The 16,588-nt window shown below is 32.8% G+C and overlaps 1 protein-coding gene across 8 annotated transcripts in view, besides 3 other annotated features; it reads left to right on the forward strand.

The window, feature by feature from the left end:
- The window catches only part of pan (pangolin), a 44,945-nt gene that overhangs the window by 2,526 nt on the left and 25,831 nt on the right, over window positions 1–16,588 (forward strand). For 5 of the 8 annotated variants that reach the window (NM_001258476.2, NM_001014685.3, NM_166723.3 and 2 more), the window contains exons 2-9: window positions 470–484; window positions 553–743; window positions 966–1,011; window positions 3,217–3,314; window positions 10,787–10,895; window positions 13,861–13,948; window positions 14,002–14,082; window positions 15,166–15,315. In NM_001258476.2, the coding sequence (NP_001245405.1) occupies window positions 579–743; window positions 966–1,011; window positions 3,217–3,314; window positions 10,787–10,895; window positions 13,861–13,948; window positions 14,002–14,082; window positions 15,166–15,315 (737 nt within the window). In that variant the 5' untranslated portion in view covers window positions 470–484; window positions 553–578. Of the gene's footprint in view, window positions 1–469; window positions 744–965; window positions 1,012–3,216; window positions 3,315–10,786; window positions 10,896–13,860; window positions 13,949–14,001; window positions 14,083–15,165; window positions 15,316–16,588 lie in introns of all 8 variants that reach the window. The other 3 variants (NM_001258477.2, NM_166718.3, NM_166720.3) reach the window with 1 other exon arrangement.
- Window positions 3,593–3,776: a mobile genetic element.
- Window positions 4,703–10,070: a mobile genetic element.
- Window positions 12,654–12,878: a mobile genetic element.

A 16,588-nucleotide genomic window follows, 5' to 3' on the forward strand; every position in this document is an offset into this window, starting at 1 on the left:
GACTTACCTAATCACCCTGCGGTGATTACCCGCATCCACTATTTCTCCTTTGTTTCGACGCATTTGAATAATATTTGTTAATACTTTAGAAAATCTAGTTGTAACGCAACTTGAATGTATTAAAACATTGTATAAAATGTATTTGGTGTGAAATCAGCTCTTTGTCAGGATTCCTGCGACTAACCGCTACATTGTTTAAGCAGTATTTATAAAAATCCAAGCAGCAAAGCTGCTGCATTCCAGACTTAACACGATCTCCACCCAGTGGCAATTAAGAATTTTACAAAACTCTTATTCATTGACAGATTTTATAATATATATATTATTTGGATTTGAAGACATGTAGTGGAGAATCTTATTTTCCATTTTAGTCTACCAATTCCGGGTGTAGTTAATATATACACTATATTTCACTATTTATGTTAGCAGTTGCCATTTATTAAATTTTACATTTTTAATTTAATTTCAGATATGCCCTTATAGAGTATGGATTATTTAATTATTCTGCAGTGCAAAGAAGTTTTTCGAGTCTATGTAACTTTTGCAATTTAGGTAAATACGACCTAACCGTCAAAATCATGCCTCATACACACAGCAGGCATGGATCATCAGGAGATGATTTATGCAGTACTGATGAAGTGAAGATTTTTAAAGACGAAGGAGATCGCGAGGATGAAAAAATATCATCTGAGAACTTATTAGTTGAAGAAAAGTCTAGCTTAATAGATTTAACTGAAAGTGAGGTAATAAAGATATTTAAGTAATCACACAAATCTAAACAACTTTTCTACTTTTTCAATATGTTTTTGGATTGAAAATTGTTTTTCATATTTGGAAAAAATATAATTTCAAATGCTTTCCATTAATAAATTTATCATTCCAAGATTTGAATATTGCTAATATGTTTGTTTACATCGTATATGAACATAAATATGGTTAAAATTTGTTTTTTTCTTTGTACATAGGAAAAGGGTCACAAAATTTCAAGGCCGGACCACAGCCCTGTTTTTAGTAAGTATATGTATATTGAGTATAATAGTTTAGACTATTAGCTCAATTTCTAACTAGTAGGAAATATTGATAAAACTATGGCTTTCCTTTTGACTTCTACACTTTTCAAGACGAAAATGTATTTACATACTTAATTATTAAAAAAAGGGTATAGATGAAATGCATGATAACATAAGCAAACTAAAGTTTTCATATAAACAGATCTTATAAATTGTTCGGCCATGCTTCTCTTTTATTGCTTTGAGCAATACAGCCAAAGTATACCCGTTTGTCTTTATTTGACTGTGTTAAGGTGCAGAGCGAGCTAAAAGTTAAAGTTAAAGAGAGTATGTTGGACTTAGGTAAGAGTGATTGGTAGATTGGTAGAGTAGGGTTAAGGAAAGAAGGCGCGTCGGATAAATAACCGGCTACGTTGACTTATCCTGGCATCCACCGTTTCATGGTGCTAACAAGGTGATGAAGATCGTTCACCGGCAGGCTACTTACCTTTTGTTTTGTGTTTATATATGTATGTATACTCGAACTCGAATGTATATACCTATATATTATGTATGTATGTATGTGCATATATAAAAGTCAATAGTTTTTATAGAATTATTACACGAAGTGTAATAAACCTCCCATAAAAAAATTATTACAATTGTAGGTATTAAAATGGTTTCATCTGTCATATTTTGCCATATTATTTTGTTTGTTTTATCTTCTTATGGAGATATTATTGTTTATTATAATAAACAGTGATAAGTAGCGGTGCAATAATTATAATGGGATGACTTGTTTTTCCAAATACATTATTAAACAAAAAGGGTACAAACGTCACTAGTTTTACATTTTTTTGATAAAATGTTTATTTTGAAAGGGTCCCCAAAAGGGTCTCTTGTTTTAGGAATATTTAAACGTAGCGTCGGCTTTTTTGTATTGTATAAGTATTGCACGCGTATTTTTGACAACAATTATTTAATATTTTCTGAGGGTGAGTTTACAGCTAATATCATATTTTGCACATTTACCACACTTTCTTCTTATCTATATATTTCCCTTTATTTTTTGCATTACCTTTCAATTGTTGTAATACTCGTTATGATCGGACTACTATAGCAGATTTTCATTTGGTTTGCTTATATATAATATCCAATTCGCTAACTTTTCTAGTGCGCTTCGTAACTTAGTGGACTATCGTCTCTACTTCAAAAAGTATTCGATGCAGAAAATAGCATATTAATTAAATAAATATTTATAGCATATATAGCATTAAACATTTCCGACCTATTAACTATAAATATTTTAATCAGGATCACTAGCCGGGTCGATATGATCATGTCCGTCTTAGAAATTCTTCTATATCCTGAAGCTCTTATTGGAGCGTACTAGTTAAACTGACAAGTTTTAAGGCTATGTATAAACATTGGCTGTTGGAGTCTTATAAAATATATGTGTATGATAAGAATGAAGTTGAAAAGGCTTGGTCTGTCAAGTACGTCAGTGTTAACATAATACACTGAGATTCATTTAATGTAGAGCTGTAGGGTTCCTGTTGTTCATATATGTAAATGTAGGTTTGGGGTGGTTTCTTTTCTAATATCTTCGTTAAAAAATATTTTAAAAACGGATTTTTAAAATATCATTGTTTCATTATTTCTTCAAAATGCGTTTATAGATTTTATGTCCATTTATGTCTATATACATATGTTTCTAACGATATTTCAAAAGAGTTATGATCGTTCTTTTTTAATTTTCTACTATTTTTCCAATTCTTTGGAAATTTGTAAAATCTGGTCCTTTCCACATTGAAATTAAAATAAAGCATTAGTGAATGTCAGAGTAGATTAGTTTGCGTTGTTGCGTTTACAGACGGACGGGTATGTCTAGATCGACTCTGCTGTTGATACCTAAAAGAATACATACTACCTTCGAAACTTGAGAATATCCTTACATTAAGTTTACAACAAAAGAGTAAAATAATTTAGAAATAAAATAAAAGCAATATTTCACACTTAACAGCGAAACAAGATGCTTTTGAGTTGTTACTCAGTTACTAAGAGTTCGGGAATGAAATTTACTCTACGGTTGTTATGTTGGTATTATTATGTCAACTCTAAAGTTCATCAAATTGATTTATTTTCCGAATTAAAGCAGCGCTTAGGAAGAAAAATAATTTAGTTTAAAGTCTGTACATTTTTATAAGAATTTCGTTGAACATTTCAGATAAGCTGGACACCCACGCCCCTAGCTTTAACATGGGTTACTTAGTTTCTCCTTATTCGTATGCCAATGGTTCTCCAAGTGGCTTACCGGTAACTATGGTAAGTACTAATACATATGTATATATATTTTAATGCATTATAAACTATGCCATCTTGTGTTAAGCAAATAGTATCCTATTATACCACGATTTTCTAATGTTATTATGACATTATTCTTTACTCTTTATATTTTGTACATACTTTTACGATTTGCGCTTAAAAAATATTTCCGATATTACCGTTAAAGAACAAAGATATAACATTTTGTATCCAAAAATCTTGGTATACCAAAGCTTAGAACATTAATAATTACTATCAAGTATTTTTTAACTATTAGCCGTAGAGTAGGGTAGGGTATTCCAGATTCTATGAACAGTATGGAACAATAAGAGAATGCGTTTCCGACGCTATAAACTATATGTCTTCTCGGCTAGGATTACTAGTTGAGCGATCTGGCCGTGTCCCGAACGTCTGTCTGTCCGTGTGAACGCTGTGATCTTGGGAACTATAAAAGGTACAAGGCTAAAATATACGAAGAGGAAATGCGTTTTAGAAGAATCTTGGGCGTGGTAATGTGCTGTACGTAGTCGTAAAAAGAAACACATTTTTAGCTCATATAGAAAAGCAGATCTATACGGGCAAATCAAAAAAGCAAGTGATCCTGATCAAGAATATATTTTAAAGGGACGGAACGCTTATTTCTATCTGATACATACATTTCAACGAATTAAGTATATCCTTTTACTTTATGAGTAACGGGTGTATAAATTTGGGGTGGCTCTTGAGTATATAAAAAAAGACTCATGGTTTTAGCTTTGGTGGTTGTTCCTATTGTTTTTCTTTAGTTCTGCCATACTTTTCATTACTTAACACACTAAAGAAGCACTGAGAATATATATATAATTTATGAGTGCAGTAGAACCTGCTCCAATTAAAGTCTTTTATACGAGAAAAAGGAAGAACCAAATTAAGAACATTACGATAGGCATTGTCTTTTACTTAAATTATCATGTTCGCTGTTTTACCAGAACATGAATTAAAAAACACAAAAACAAAATATGAAAATAGCCTTTTCTATATTTGACTATTTTGTAAATTGCGTACACTTAAAGTATTTGATAAATTACTACTTTGGCGCGCCTCCCCACCAAAAAATAAATAAAACTTAAAAAGTTTGGTCTCATGCTAAAATAAGAAAACAGCTTGCAAATGTGGGAAGAACTTGAACAAATATACACCGTTCACATCTGTTTTACCAATGGGGGTAGAAACGCATATAGTGGCGGCACGTTCTATATTCGTTTAGCAGCGGCAACATCAAAGAAATTATCAGTTTCACTGAGTTGTTTGCCGCTGTACTCATCGCAGCTCGTTATTATTATTGGTTGCGTGCTCCTTTAATTCGTCAACTCGTATAATAGCATGGCTATTATCAGTGATCAATTCAGTACCACTTCAACCTCCGAAGAGATAAGTCGTGCCTCTCAGTCTAAAGCCTCGCTTCGCGTAAGCCCAAAACTCTTATCAGCAAAATCTTGATAAACAAATATCAACCACAAAGAGAAAATAAAAAACTTAACAACAAAAACAACAATACCGCTAATCCGGGCTCAAGCCCTTAACCAACAATCATGACAGACCCACCAAACATTTACAAAATCACTTCAAAAACATACCAATCCCAATTAGGCGAACCTAAATTTATAATTATTAAAAGAAATGACAACAACTCTTTCGAAAGAACTTCACCATTCATCATAAAAAAATCGGTGGACTTTGCCTGTGGAGGAGAAGTTGAGGGATGCAAACGTACAAGAGACGGCAACCTGCTAATAAAAACCAAAAATGAATTACAAGCCAGAAAACTCCTAAAACTAACAAAAATTGCAGATGAGGATGTAACAGCAAGTGAACATAAAACATTAAACTTCTCTAAGGGAGTTATTTACTGTAACGACCTTAGACACATCGACGAAGACACAATTCTACAAGAACTAAAACCACAAAAAGTATCTGAAGTTAAAAAAATAATGAAACGGCAAAACCCCAACTCTAACTCCGACACCAACAACATCACATTAGTTGAAACTGGACTCATAATTATAACCTTTGAATCGCATAAGCTCCCCGAGATAGTACGAATCGGGTACGAAACAGTCCGAGTACGAGACTATATCCCACTCCCACTTCGATGCAAAAAATGCCTCCGCTTCGGTCATCCAACACCCATATGCAAAAGTGTAGAAACTTGCATCAATTGCTCTGAAACAAAACACACAAACGACGGAGAAAAATGCACAAACGAAAAAAACTGCTTAAATTGCCGAAATAACCCAGAACTTGACCATCAACACAGCCCAATTGACCGCAAATGCCCTACGTTCATAAAAAACCAGGAATTAACAGCAATTAAAACCACACAAAAAGTTGACCATAAAACGGCCCAACACATATATTTCGAACGTCACGGCTTCCAAACGAAAAACACCTACGCCAAAACACTTACAAACGGCACAACCCAGAGGACAACAAACACTCCATCACCTAATATTCACACAAACACAACCCAATCACAACAACAAAATCCGCACCACACACCCAAATCAGCAGCACAAAACACTTCAGCTAAGACACCAACAACTGAACCAGCCAAAACAACCTTACTATCCAACCAACCACACCAACACCACCACCACCACAGCTACGACAAACTAGAAGACATGGATACCGACTACACACCTACCAGAAAACCATCTACGGCATACTCATCACAACTCACAGAAGACCTAAAAATAAAAATCTTCCCTAAAGATAAGTCCAATAACCTATCCATAAACCTTAAAGCATCAAAACTAAAGGCCAAAGCCCACAAAAACAAGCACACTAACAACAGCGACAGCGAATCCATATAGAACTCTACACAAAACCCTAACCGTTAACACTACCTTTAAGTAAGTTATAAGCTTTAATTTTCTCACAAATGTCCCTAACTATAATCCAATGGAATCTAAAAGGATATCTAAACAACTACAGCCATCTCCTTATTCTAATCAAAAAATACTCCCCCCACATAATTTCCCTCCAAGAAACCCATATACAATACACTAATAACATTCCAACCCCAATAAACTACAAACTATTAACAAATATTGCCACCAACAGATTTGGGGGCGTAGCACTACTAGTGCATAAGTCAATACAACACACTGTCCTCAACATAACAATCGATATAGAAGCAATAGCCATAAATATAGAATCTAAACTTAAATTAAACATATTTTCCACATACATTTCTCCGACCAAAAACATAACTAACCAGACACTCCATAACACATTTAACATACAACAAACACCCTCTCTAATTACGGGAGATTTTAATGGATGGCACCCATCCTGGGGCTCCCCAACAACAAATAAACGAGGAAAAATAACTCATAGATTCATTGACAACATGCACCTTATCCTGTTAAACGACAAATCTCCCACACACTTTTCAACACACAATACATACACACACATAGACCTCACACTCTGCTCTCCAATCCTAGCCCCCCACGCCAAGTGGAAAATACTAAACGATCTTCACGGTAGCGACCATTTCCCTATTATCACAACACTATTCCCAACAACCAATCCACAAAAATTCTACAGACCCTTTTTTAAACTCAAAGAAGCCAACTGGGAACAGTTCAACGCTCTTACCCACCAAACCAACAAGAAATACCCCACCTCCCACAACGTAAACAAAGAAGCCGCTCTAATCAATAGAATCATCCTTTATAGCGCAAACCTCTCCATCCCACAAACCTCACCTAACACACATCCATACAGGGTTCCATGGTGGAATAAACACCTCGACCAATTACGTAAAGAAAAACAACTTGCCTGGAAAAAATTAAACCGCACAATTACTGTTGACAACATTCTAGACTATAGACGCAAAAACGCAATATTTAGATACGAACTAAAAAAGAGGAAAAAAGAAGCTTCCAGCTCTTTCACCTCAACCATCCATCCCACTACTCCCTCATCCAAAATATGGGCCAATATAAGACGCTTCTGCGGACTTAACCCAGCAAAACAAATTCATGCCATCACAAACCCAGTAAATAACGAGACTACATTGGCTAGCAACGAAATTGCTAACATATTCGCACAACATTTCTCTGACCTCTCCGGCGACTGGAACTTTTCAGAGGAGTTCCGGAACAATAAATATAGAAATAACATACATCTCTACACCCCCTCTCCAATAGCCCAAACCATAGAAGAGAACATAACGTATCTAGAACTTAGCTCAGCACTACAAACATTAAAAGGATGTGCTCCAGGACTAAATAGAATCTCGTATCAAATGATCAAAAATAGCTCCCACACAACAAAAAACCGAATAACGAAACTATTTAATGAAATATTCAATAGCCACATACCTCAAGCCTACAAAACAAGCCTAATCATCCCAATCCTTAAGCCAAACACCGACAAAACGAAAACTTCCTCATACCGACCCATCTCCCTCAACTGCTGTATAGCAAAGATACTTGATAAAATAATTGCGAAAAGACTCTGGTGGCTAGTGACATATAACAACCTAATTAACGACAAACAATTCGGGTTCAAAAAAGGCAAATCGACTTCGGACTGTCTACTCTATGTAGACTATCTCATAACGAAGTCAAAAATGCACACCTCCCTCGTCACTCTTGATTTTTCAAGAGCCTTCGATCGAGTAGGTGTGCACTCCATAATCCAGCAATTGCAGGAATGGAAAACGGGTCCCAAAATAATAAAATACATTAAAAACTTCATGAGCAACAGAAAAATAACTGTCCGCGTCGGTCCGCATACATCAAGCCCGTTACCCCTATTCAACGGAATCCCCCAAGGTTCACCCATATCCGTAATACTTTTCCTCATAGCATTCAACAAATTATCCAACATCATATCCCTACATAAAGAAATTAAATTCAACGCATATGCCGACGACTTCTTCCTTATAATAAATTTCAACAAAAACACAAATACAAATTTCAACTTAGACAATCTATTCGACGATATAGAAAATTGGTGCTCCTACTCAGGGGCATCGCTTTCCCTATCCAAATGTCAACACCTCCACATATGCAGAAAACGTCACTGCACATGCAAGATAAGCTGCAACAACTTCCAAATTCCTAGCGTTACGTCCTTAAAAATTCTAGGAATAACCTTAAACAACAAATACAAATGGAACACACACATAAACCTACTTCTACCCAAACTACACAACAAGCTAAATATAATAAAATGCCTATCTAGTCTTAAATTTAACTGCAACACGCATACACTACTTAATGTCGCAAAAGCAACAATTATAGCCAAACTAGAGTATGGTTTGTTTCTGTACGGCCATGCTCCCAAAAGCATTTTAAACAAAATAAAAACACCGTTTAACTCCGCTATCCGTCTAGCTCTCGGCGCATATCGCTCTACCCCAATAAATAACTTACTTTACGAATCGAATACTCCCCCCTTAGAAATGAAACGAGACCTTCAAATAGCCAAACTATCCCAAAACCTAATCCTCTCCAAAAACACACCAATACATAAGTTCTTAAAGCCTAAAAAAGCTAATAAGAAAAAAACATCAACAATAGACCGAACAATCAAACTTAGCCTAGAACTTAATCTACCCTACAAACCAATAAAACTCCATAAAAACAAACCACCATGGACCCTCCCCAATCTAATAGACACATCACTTAGAATCCATAAGAAAGAACAAACATCTCCAGACCAATACAGAAAATTATACGAACACACAAAGAATAACCTCAAAACACACAATTTCATATTCACTGACGGTTCAAAAATTAATTACACAATATCATTCGCCATTACAACGGAGACAGACGTCTTGAAATACGGCATACTGCCCCCATATTCATCCGTCCTCACCTCCGAAACAATCGCCATCCTAGAAGCAATAGAACTTACTAAAAACCGAAGAGGCAAATTTATTATCTGCTCCGACTCCCTATCAGCAGTAGATTCAATTCAAAACACAAATAATAACAGCTTTTACCCAAGCAGAATACGATCGCTAATAACGCAACACGCACCTAAAATTAAAATAATGTGGATTCCTGGCCATTCAGGAATAAAAGGAAATGAATTAGCCGATCAAGCTGCAAAATCAGCAAGCAGTATGCCACTTATCCTCACCCCAAACATAAATACCACAGATATAAAAAAACACCTTAAAGCCGACCTTGCGACAAAACAGAAAGAACACATAATAAACTGCAGTCCATGGTACCAATCTATTAACACGAACACCTCACACCCATGCGATTACCTTAAACAATCCCACCCAAATTGGACCAGACTCGACCAAATAAAAATAATACGACTTCGACTAGGACACACAAACATAACCCACCAACACTACCTAAATCCCAATTCAATACCAACTTGCCCGTTTTGCCAAGGTGATATTTCTTTAAACCACATATTTAACTCATGCCCATCCCTCCTACAAACCAAGCAAGATATATTTAACAACACCAACCCTCTAGACCTTCTTAGCAAACCCAATCCAGATAACATACAAAAACTCATACTTTTCCTCAAAAAAACTAAATTATACCACAAAATCTAAAAACAAAACAGGCATTTGTACATAACAAGCCAGCAATTAGTTACCAAATTAGATATTAACTAAATTAAGATATAATAACATTGTAAATAAATATAGCTGTAAGCCCCGTAGCTAATGCTATACTATCTAAGTTAGTCTAGTTTTGTAAACTATTCTATCTATCATAATAATAATAATAATAATCAGTGATCAATTGAAAGCCCACCTACACAATTTTAATATATAAAACAGGGCCGGGGTGAATAATTTGATATTATTTACGGATAAGTTTTGTCTACTATATAAATGAATTTTTAAAGTTTGTTTTATAGCTAAGAAAAAATTTACGGGGGACTCAACATAGTCTTCCGTCTCGTTAAATACCAAATGCGAGCTTGGCTTTTACACTGTTGAATTAAATTTATGCAATGCAGTTCATGTAAATTATTCTTGCATGTAAATGTAAGTTATGAAAATTTTGTCTTTTATATATATTTATTAAAAAATATCTTATAGGCGGATTTTTAAAACAACCGTGTTTCTTGATTTATTTTAAATGCGTTCAATATTTTGAAATTTGTACACTTTAAATGCTATAGATGAAAAACATTAAAGAATTAAAAATCCCAAGCTCAAAGAAGAAATGTCGGATGATCTTTTTTTAATTAATGCAAACATGACGTGTGGCCATTTATTTGCCAATATATCAGTTAAAAATCGTAAAGTTAATTTCAAATCTAAAATTAATGAATTAATACACATTTTTCTACTTTCTGAGTTCTTGTTTGATCATTATAATCTAATAATGTGTTTGGGTACCTTTTGTTCAAGGATTCATTTTCAATGATATTTTTCATAACTCTTGTCTTCTTTAGTTACACATGATTTATGTGGTTTTTTTTTTGTATACTAGGCCAACAAAATTGGACTGCCTCCGTTTTTTTGTCACAATGCTGATCCGTTATCAACACCACCACCAGCGCATTGCGGAATTCCTCCATATCAACTGGATCCTAAGATGGGTAAGTGCGTATTAATTCCCATAATATAATTATAACATACGCTTTTGTTTGGCTACGACGATATTTTGGTTGTATTTTATTATAACACAAGCCCCTTGTGTTGTTTACAACTGCGATCTTTATTATCATTTTTAATACTCGAGAAAACTTTGCGAATTTTTTTAGTTATAAGACTTCGAACGCTCAAAAAAATGTGTTGTTTTTAATGGAAAGGAAGTGTTACGTTTGATTTTTCTATAAAAAAATAAAAAAAAATATTCTATAAAAAATAAATTCCAAAAAGAAGGTGCTGAAATCTTTAAATTATCTTTTGTTTTATCCCTCCTGGTGAACGGTTGTCATAACACATAGAAACCAACAAGAAATACTTTTGAGTTTTATGTTCGCGGTTCGCCAGTGCTTTTGTTCTTTTTTTTCATAATGTAACCCCACAAATTATTGACTTTCTCACCCTATTTATCATAGACGAAATTCATACAAATTATGAAGTAATAATTGCGTATGATGCGATTTCATTTGTATACATCGTTAATCCTATAGCAATGATTCTGCCAAATTTCCCCCGTTGTTTGTGCACTCTGAATGGAATTTGTGGTGGGTTGAAAGTGAACCCAAGGTATAGGGCTGATTTAGTTTGCCGATCAAACGGGGACCAGCGGCGAAAATAAAAGGCGTGCACTTAAGAGGTCCAATGGATTACGCGGCGTTATGAACCTTTACAATGATCAAGTATTCATAATTGAATAATAAAAAAACTCGAACCAGGGGGAAGATAGGGCGGATTTTTTTTACGGTTATAGACTTACTTACTTGACTAAATATATTTTTTTAGTGCAATGTTATGATTATGATTATTATTATTATTATGATTATTATTATTATTATGATTACTATTATGTATTATTTTTATTATTATGATTATTATTATTATTATTATTATGATTATTATTATTATTATGATTATTATTATTATTATTATGATTATTATTATTAATATGATTATTATTATAATTCTGATTATTATTATAATTATGATTATTATTATAATTATGATTATTATTATTATTATTATGATTTTTATTATTAGTATTATTTTTTTATTATTTTTATTATTGTTATATTTTTATTATTGTTATAATTATATTTATTATTATTTTTATTATTCTTATTTTTATTATTATTATTTTTATTATTATTATTTTTATTATTAATAATATTATTATGATTTTTATGATGATTATTATTTTATTGTTATTGTTATTATCTTTTGTTTTCTTATTATTTTTAATAGTATGTGGTCCACTGTACATAAGCGGTTAATTGCTGAACTAATAGAACAACGCAAATAGGGGCGTTTTCCTTTTTAAGGACTACAGAGAGACCGCCTCTGCGTGCAGTGGTTAAAAGAACTTTGCACATGACCTAAACCTACCCCCATTAATCTTTTTATCAAACTTTTATACTCCACAAACCTTATATCAAAATCTGCATCGTGTTTGGTATTGTATTGGATTTACTGGAATCCACAGTAATAATATGAGCCGTTATATGAATAAATAAGGATATACTCTTTCAAAATTAAAAAAAAGTGTATTTCTTATGTTTAAAGGTTATTTTACGGTTTCACAACTAGGAACATCTTAAAAAAATTGAAAGCTCATAGCGCAATAGTAAAAACTGCATATTTATTTATTAAGAATTACTTTGTAGCTCAAAACAGTTTATTGGCAAATCAATAGCAATTTACAAGATTATTAAAAAATATGAAAAAAAACTAAAAAATTATTTAAAAGTGTGGACGTGGCAGTTTTGGGTGGTCTGTGGGGCGTGCCAGGGTTCAGAAAAAAAACTTACGCTGCATCTATGCATCTGAAATCTTCACGTCTTATCAAAACTCTCTAGCTTTAATAGTTCCTGAGATCGAGGCGAACAGACGGACAGAGATGGTCAGATCAACTAGGCTATTGATTCTGATAAGATATAACTCCTGTTAAGGCGTTTTAATAGCTTCTTTTATTTTTACTTTTAGCTTACTTTTAGCTTATTTAAAATTTTAAAAAACTCGCTATAAAATGTAATGTAAAATGGTGTATTTATGGGTGATCGCTCATTCAAGATGTTGCATAGATTATGTTCAGTTAACGTAAGCTTCGTTTTATATACGGCATGATACACGAGTATTGGCACTTAGAGCTCAAAAATGGTTTCCCTATTGAAATTGATAGTAGTTTGCAAATCCTTTTTAAGGGTTGCGTGACAAACGAGAACAAATTTTAGGGGAGGACATTGCTAATAGGGCATGACCCTTTCAATGGGATATTGTAAGGGAAAAAACATAATGCTTAAAAACATGTTGCACAACCACATAATAATGACATTTTTTCTGTCGATAGATTAATTCATGCTCGCCGTCGTTTTCTATAGTACGCGGTACAGCCCGCGGGTGATTGCAGTAACAGTGTCGTCACCCTTCTTAGTTGTGATTCCTGCTGAAACGCGTAACAATTGAACTTGAAAACGACAACAATAGAACATATTTTAGGGGCAAGAATACGAGACAACAGTGAAGCATGAAATAGAAAGGCCAACAAAATTTCAATTAAAATAAAAGGTCTAGGGATAGAAACAGAAAATTGCTTATAAATCCTATATTTACGCATCTACTTTACAGTTGATTAGAGAGCAATTTCTTTTTTCTCCCCGCTGTACACAATTTTTTAAAAGTCGAAAAACGTTGGACAACATGAATTATCATTTTAAAATGCTTGCAACATTTTTAATATAATTTAACATAGCTTTGGATTAAAACAAAGGTATAATTTGACGCGTAACAAATTTACTTTGTTAAAAATTGCAAGATGGACTCTTTGATCAATGTCAAATGAAAAGACTCAAAAAATTCTTTAAATGTGTATGAGGAATTTAAAAACTCTTGGCTTATTTAATAACAAAATTTATTTTTCAGGCTTAACTCGACCAGCGCTATACCCATTTGCGGGAGGTCAATATCCTTACCCAATGCTAAGTTCAGATATGTCTCAAGTGGCATCATGGTATGTTTTTTAAATCGCTCTTTAAGTTGAAATTAATATAAATTTATTTTTAGGCACACTCCTTCTGTTTATTCTGCATCTAGTTTTAGAACTCCTTATCCCTCCTCACTACCAATAAATACTACACTTGCAAGGTAATATCATGCTTTTGGGAAATTAAAAGTGTATTTAGCCACCCATGCTTCAATAAATCTATGATATATGTCTAGGTTTGTGAAAAAGAGCTAATCCATTTTTTGTCTTGATGCAACATACCTACGTATTACGCTATGTGTGGCTTGCTTTAAAAAAATTTTTATTCCACCGCTCAACTGTGTGGATTGTTTTTAATTTAAAGTACGATTCCGGAACTATGATTACGTGACGAGTTAATCTACAGATTAACACAGAAACCAAATAGTAATTAAGAAATTATTTTAAAATAGTTTTGCTTGTAAATTTTAGAAAAATGTAATGATAAAAATTTAGTTTTTTTAAGTTTGCTTTCATTTATTGGATCTTGTCGAAAAGGATGTAACAATAAATGTATACCTACGATTTTTGTAGAGAATTGAGGATCAGTATTAAGGACTCTGCATTCTATATACATACATACATATACATATACATACATATACTCACATACTCTAACTATATTCAATATTTTCCACAAGTAAATGGGTACCTATATACATATATATGTATATATATATAGGTAGGTACCCATTTGCTTGCTATATATATATATATATATATATATATATATATATATATATATATGTGTATGCATATACATACACAAACCACAAAAGAGCATCACACCCACAGTTTTGATAAATGTTTTAGTTTTTATTTGTGATTTGTATTTTTTTCCCATTGCAAATTATAATGTAACATAATAACGTGCAAAGTAAAATCAATAAAATTTGTTATAGTTATAAAAACTAGCGAGACACTTGAATATTTGAATTATATTCTATGATAACTAAGGGAAAAACTAGTAAGTTTATATTAGTAAACTCGTGTCCTAAGATATTGTAATTTTTAAGTTAACACCCCTTTCAACAATAGCTCCCTTAAAATACGTTAACTCGGCAGACCAACTTGCGGAATAACCTCTTAAATATGTTTGTAACATTGATGTGTGTGGTGGCTAAATTTGCTTTACGTGTCCCAAATTTAATGTTACATTTCCATATAATAGAATAGAATACCTATTTTTTACACTTTACTTGCAGTGATTTTCCATTCCGTTTTTCACCTAGCCTTTTACCTTCAGTACATGCCACATCGCACCACGTTATAAATGCTCATTCTGCTATTGTGGGGGTTAGCTCTAAACAAGAATGCGGTGTTCAGGACCCAACAACGAATAATAGATATCCAAGGTAAGCTACTTACAAATTAAAAAAATTAATTAAAATTAAAAAAAATTGTTTATAATGTCCAATGTGTACGCACATTTAAAACGGGTACTTTAAGAACATTTTAATTATTTAACCGATTGTTAGGCATACCCAATTTATTCGGTTAAAATTATATAAGACCATTCATGATTTAGTTTTTTGTATCGAATTTTTTTTAATTACTGCGCTTTAAAGTTTTTATTTGGTGGGTGGGAATATTACATCCGCCATCTTTAATTTACCAATGGCTTTCTTCAATACATATGCACACATAAGGTACGAATAGACAGACCTCTAACTATATATAAACTCTCTCATTGGTCCTCTCATGGATATAGCGCCTGCGCAGTTAGGACCAACCCCTAAAATGAATTTCGAATTTTATTACCCCTTTCTTTTAAAGTTCTGGCTCTTATAATTTCAAAAATGTACATAAACTTTTGTTACTTAAACTGAACTAGCATAAAAATAATGTTGTTTTAATATACAATTTAAAAATAAAGTACAGTTTTTTTTTTATTATATTATGCTATACATTTTATTTGCCTTCTGAAAACAACTCATCCTAAGCAAGTTACTTTTATACTTTAAGATAAGGCCTTAAAATATAATTTGAGTGAAGCTCTTTCCATCGTTGTTACCTTTGTCTGAAAATGCTTTAAGCAATAAATGTAAATCAAGAGCGAAGTGACATAAATCGGATCATAGTCTTTTAGTTGATTTCGTATTTCATTTACTTACGACATTTACGACATTTTTAAGATTCTGGGCTCAACTACCCAAAATTTTCACTTCTATATTATATTCACTTCTAAAAATGTAATCTTACCTATTTTATTTAAAAAATATTGTTCACACCCAAAGATGAAAAACATTGTAACATTCTCATTTTCGACATACGCTTGCATAGTTTCAATGTGTAGTTCTTAAAATACTACTTAGAATGTTCGATTCCAACTTGATCGAAACGTTAAATCTAAAGTGTGTGTGCATGTCTCTCCTACTAAATCTTAACTTTAATCATCTCGCTTTTATTTCATTCAACTGCTTAAGCTTACTTTTTAAAAAATACGCAAGTTTCGTAGGAAAAGATCGACTACAGTTTTTAAAAAGGTCAAGCTACGGAATATTCTATATGTGCTGATAAAGGTTGTTTTTACTGTTTTTTGGCACGGTTTCTTTACCTAGTTTGTATACAATTTTGAAATTATTAAATATTATTAATATTAATTTTTTAAAAACATCCATAACGGTT

This window comes from Drosophila melanogaster, chromosome 4 (assembly GCF_000001215.4).
Source record: "Drosophila melanogaster chromosome 4".
Classification (NCBI taxonomy): domain Eukaryota; kingdom Metazoa; phylum Arthropoda; class Insecta; order Diptera; family Drosophilidae; genus Drosophila; species Drosophila melanogaster.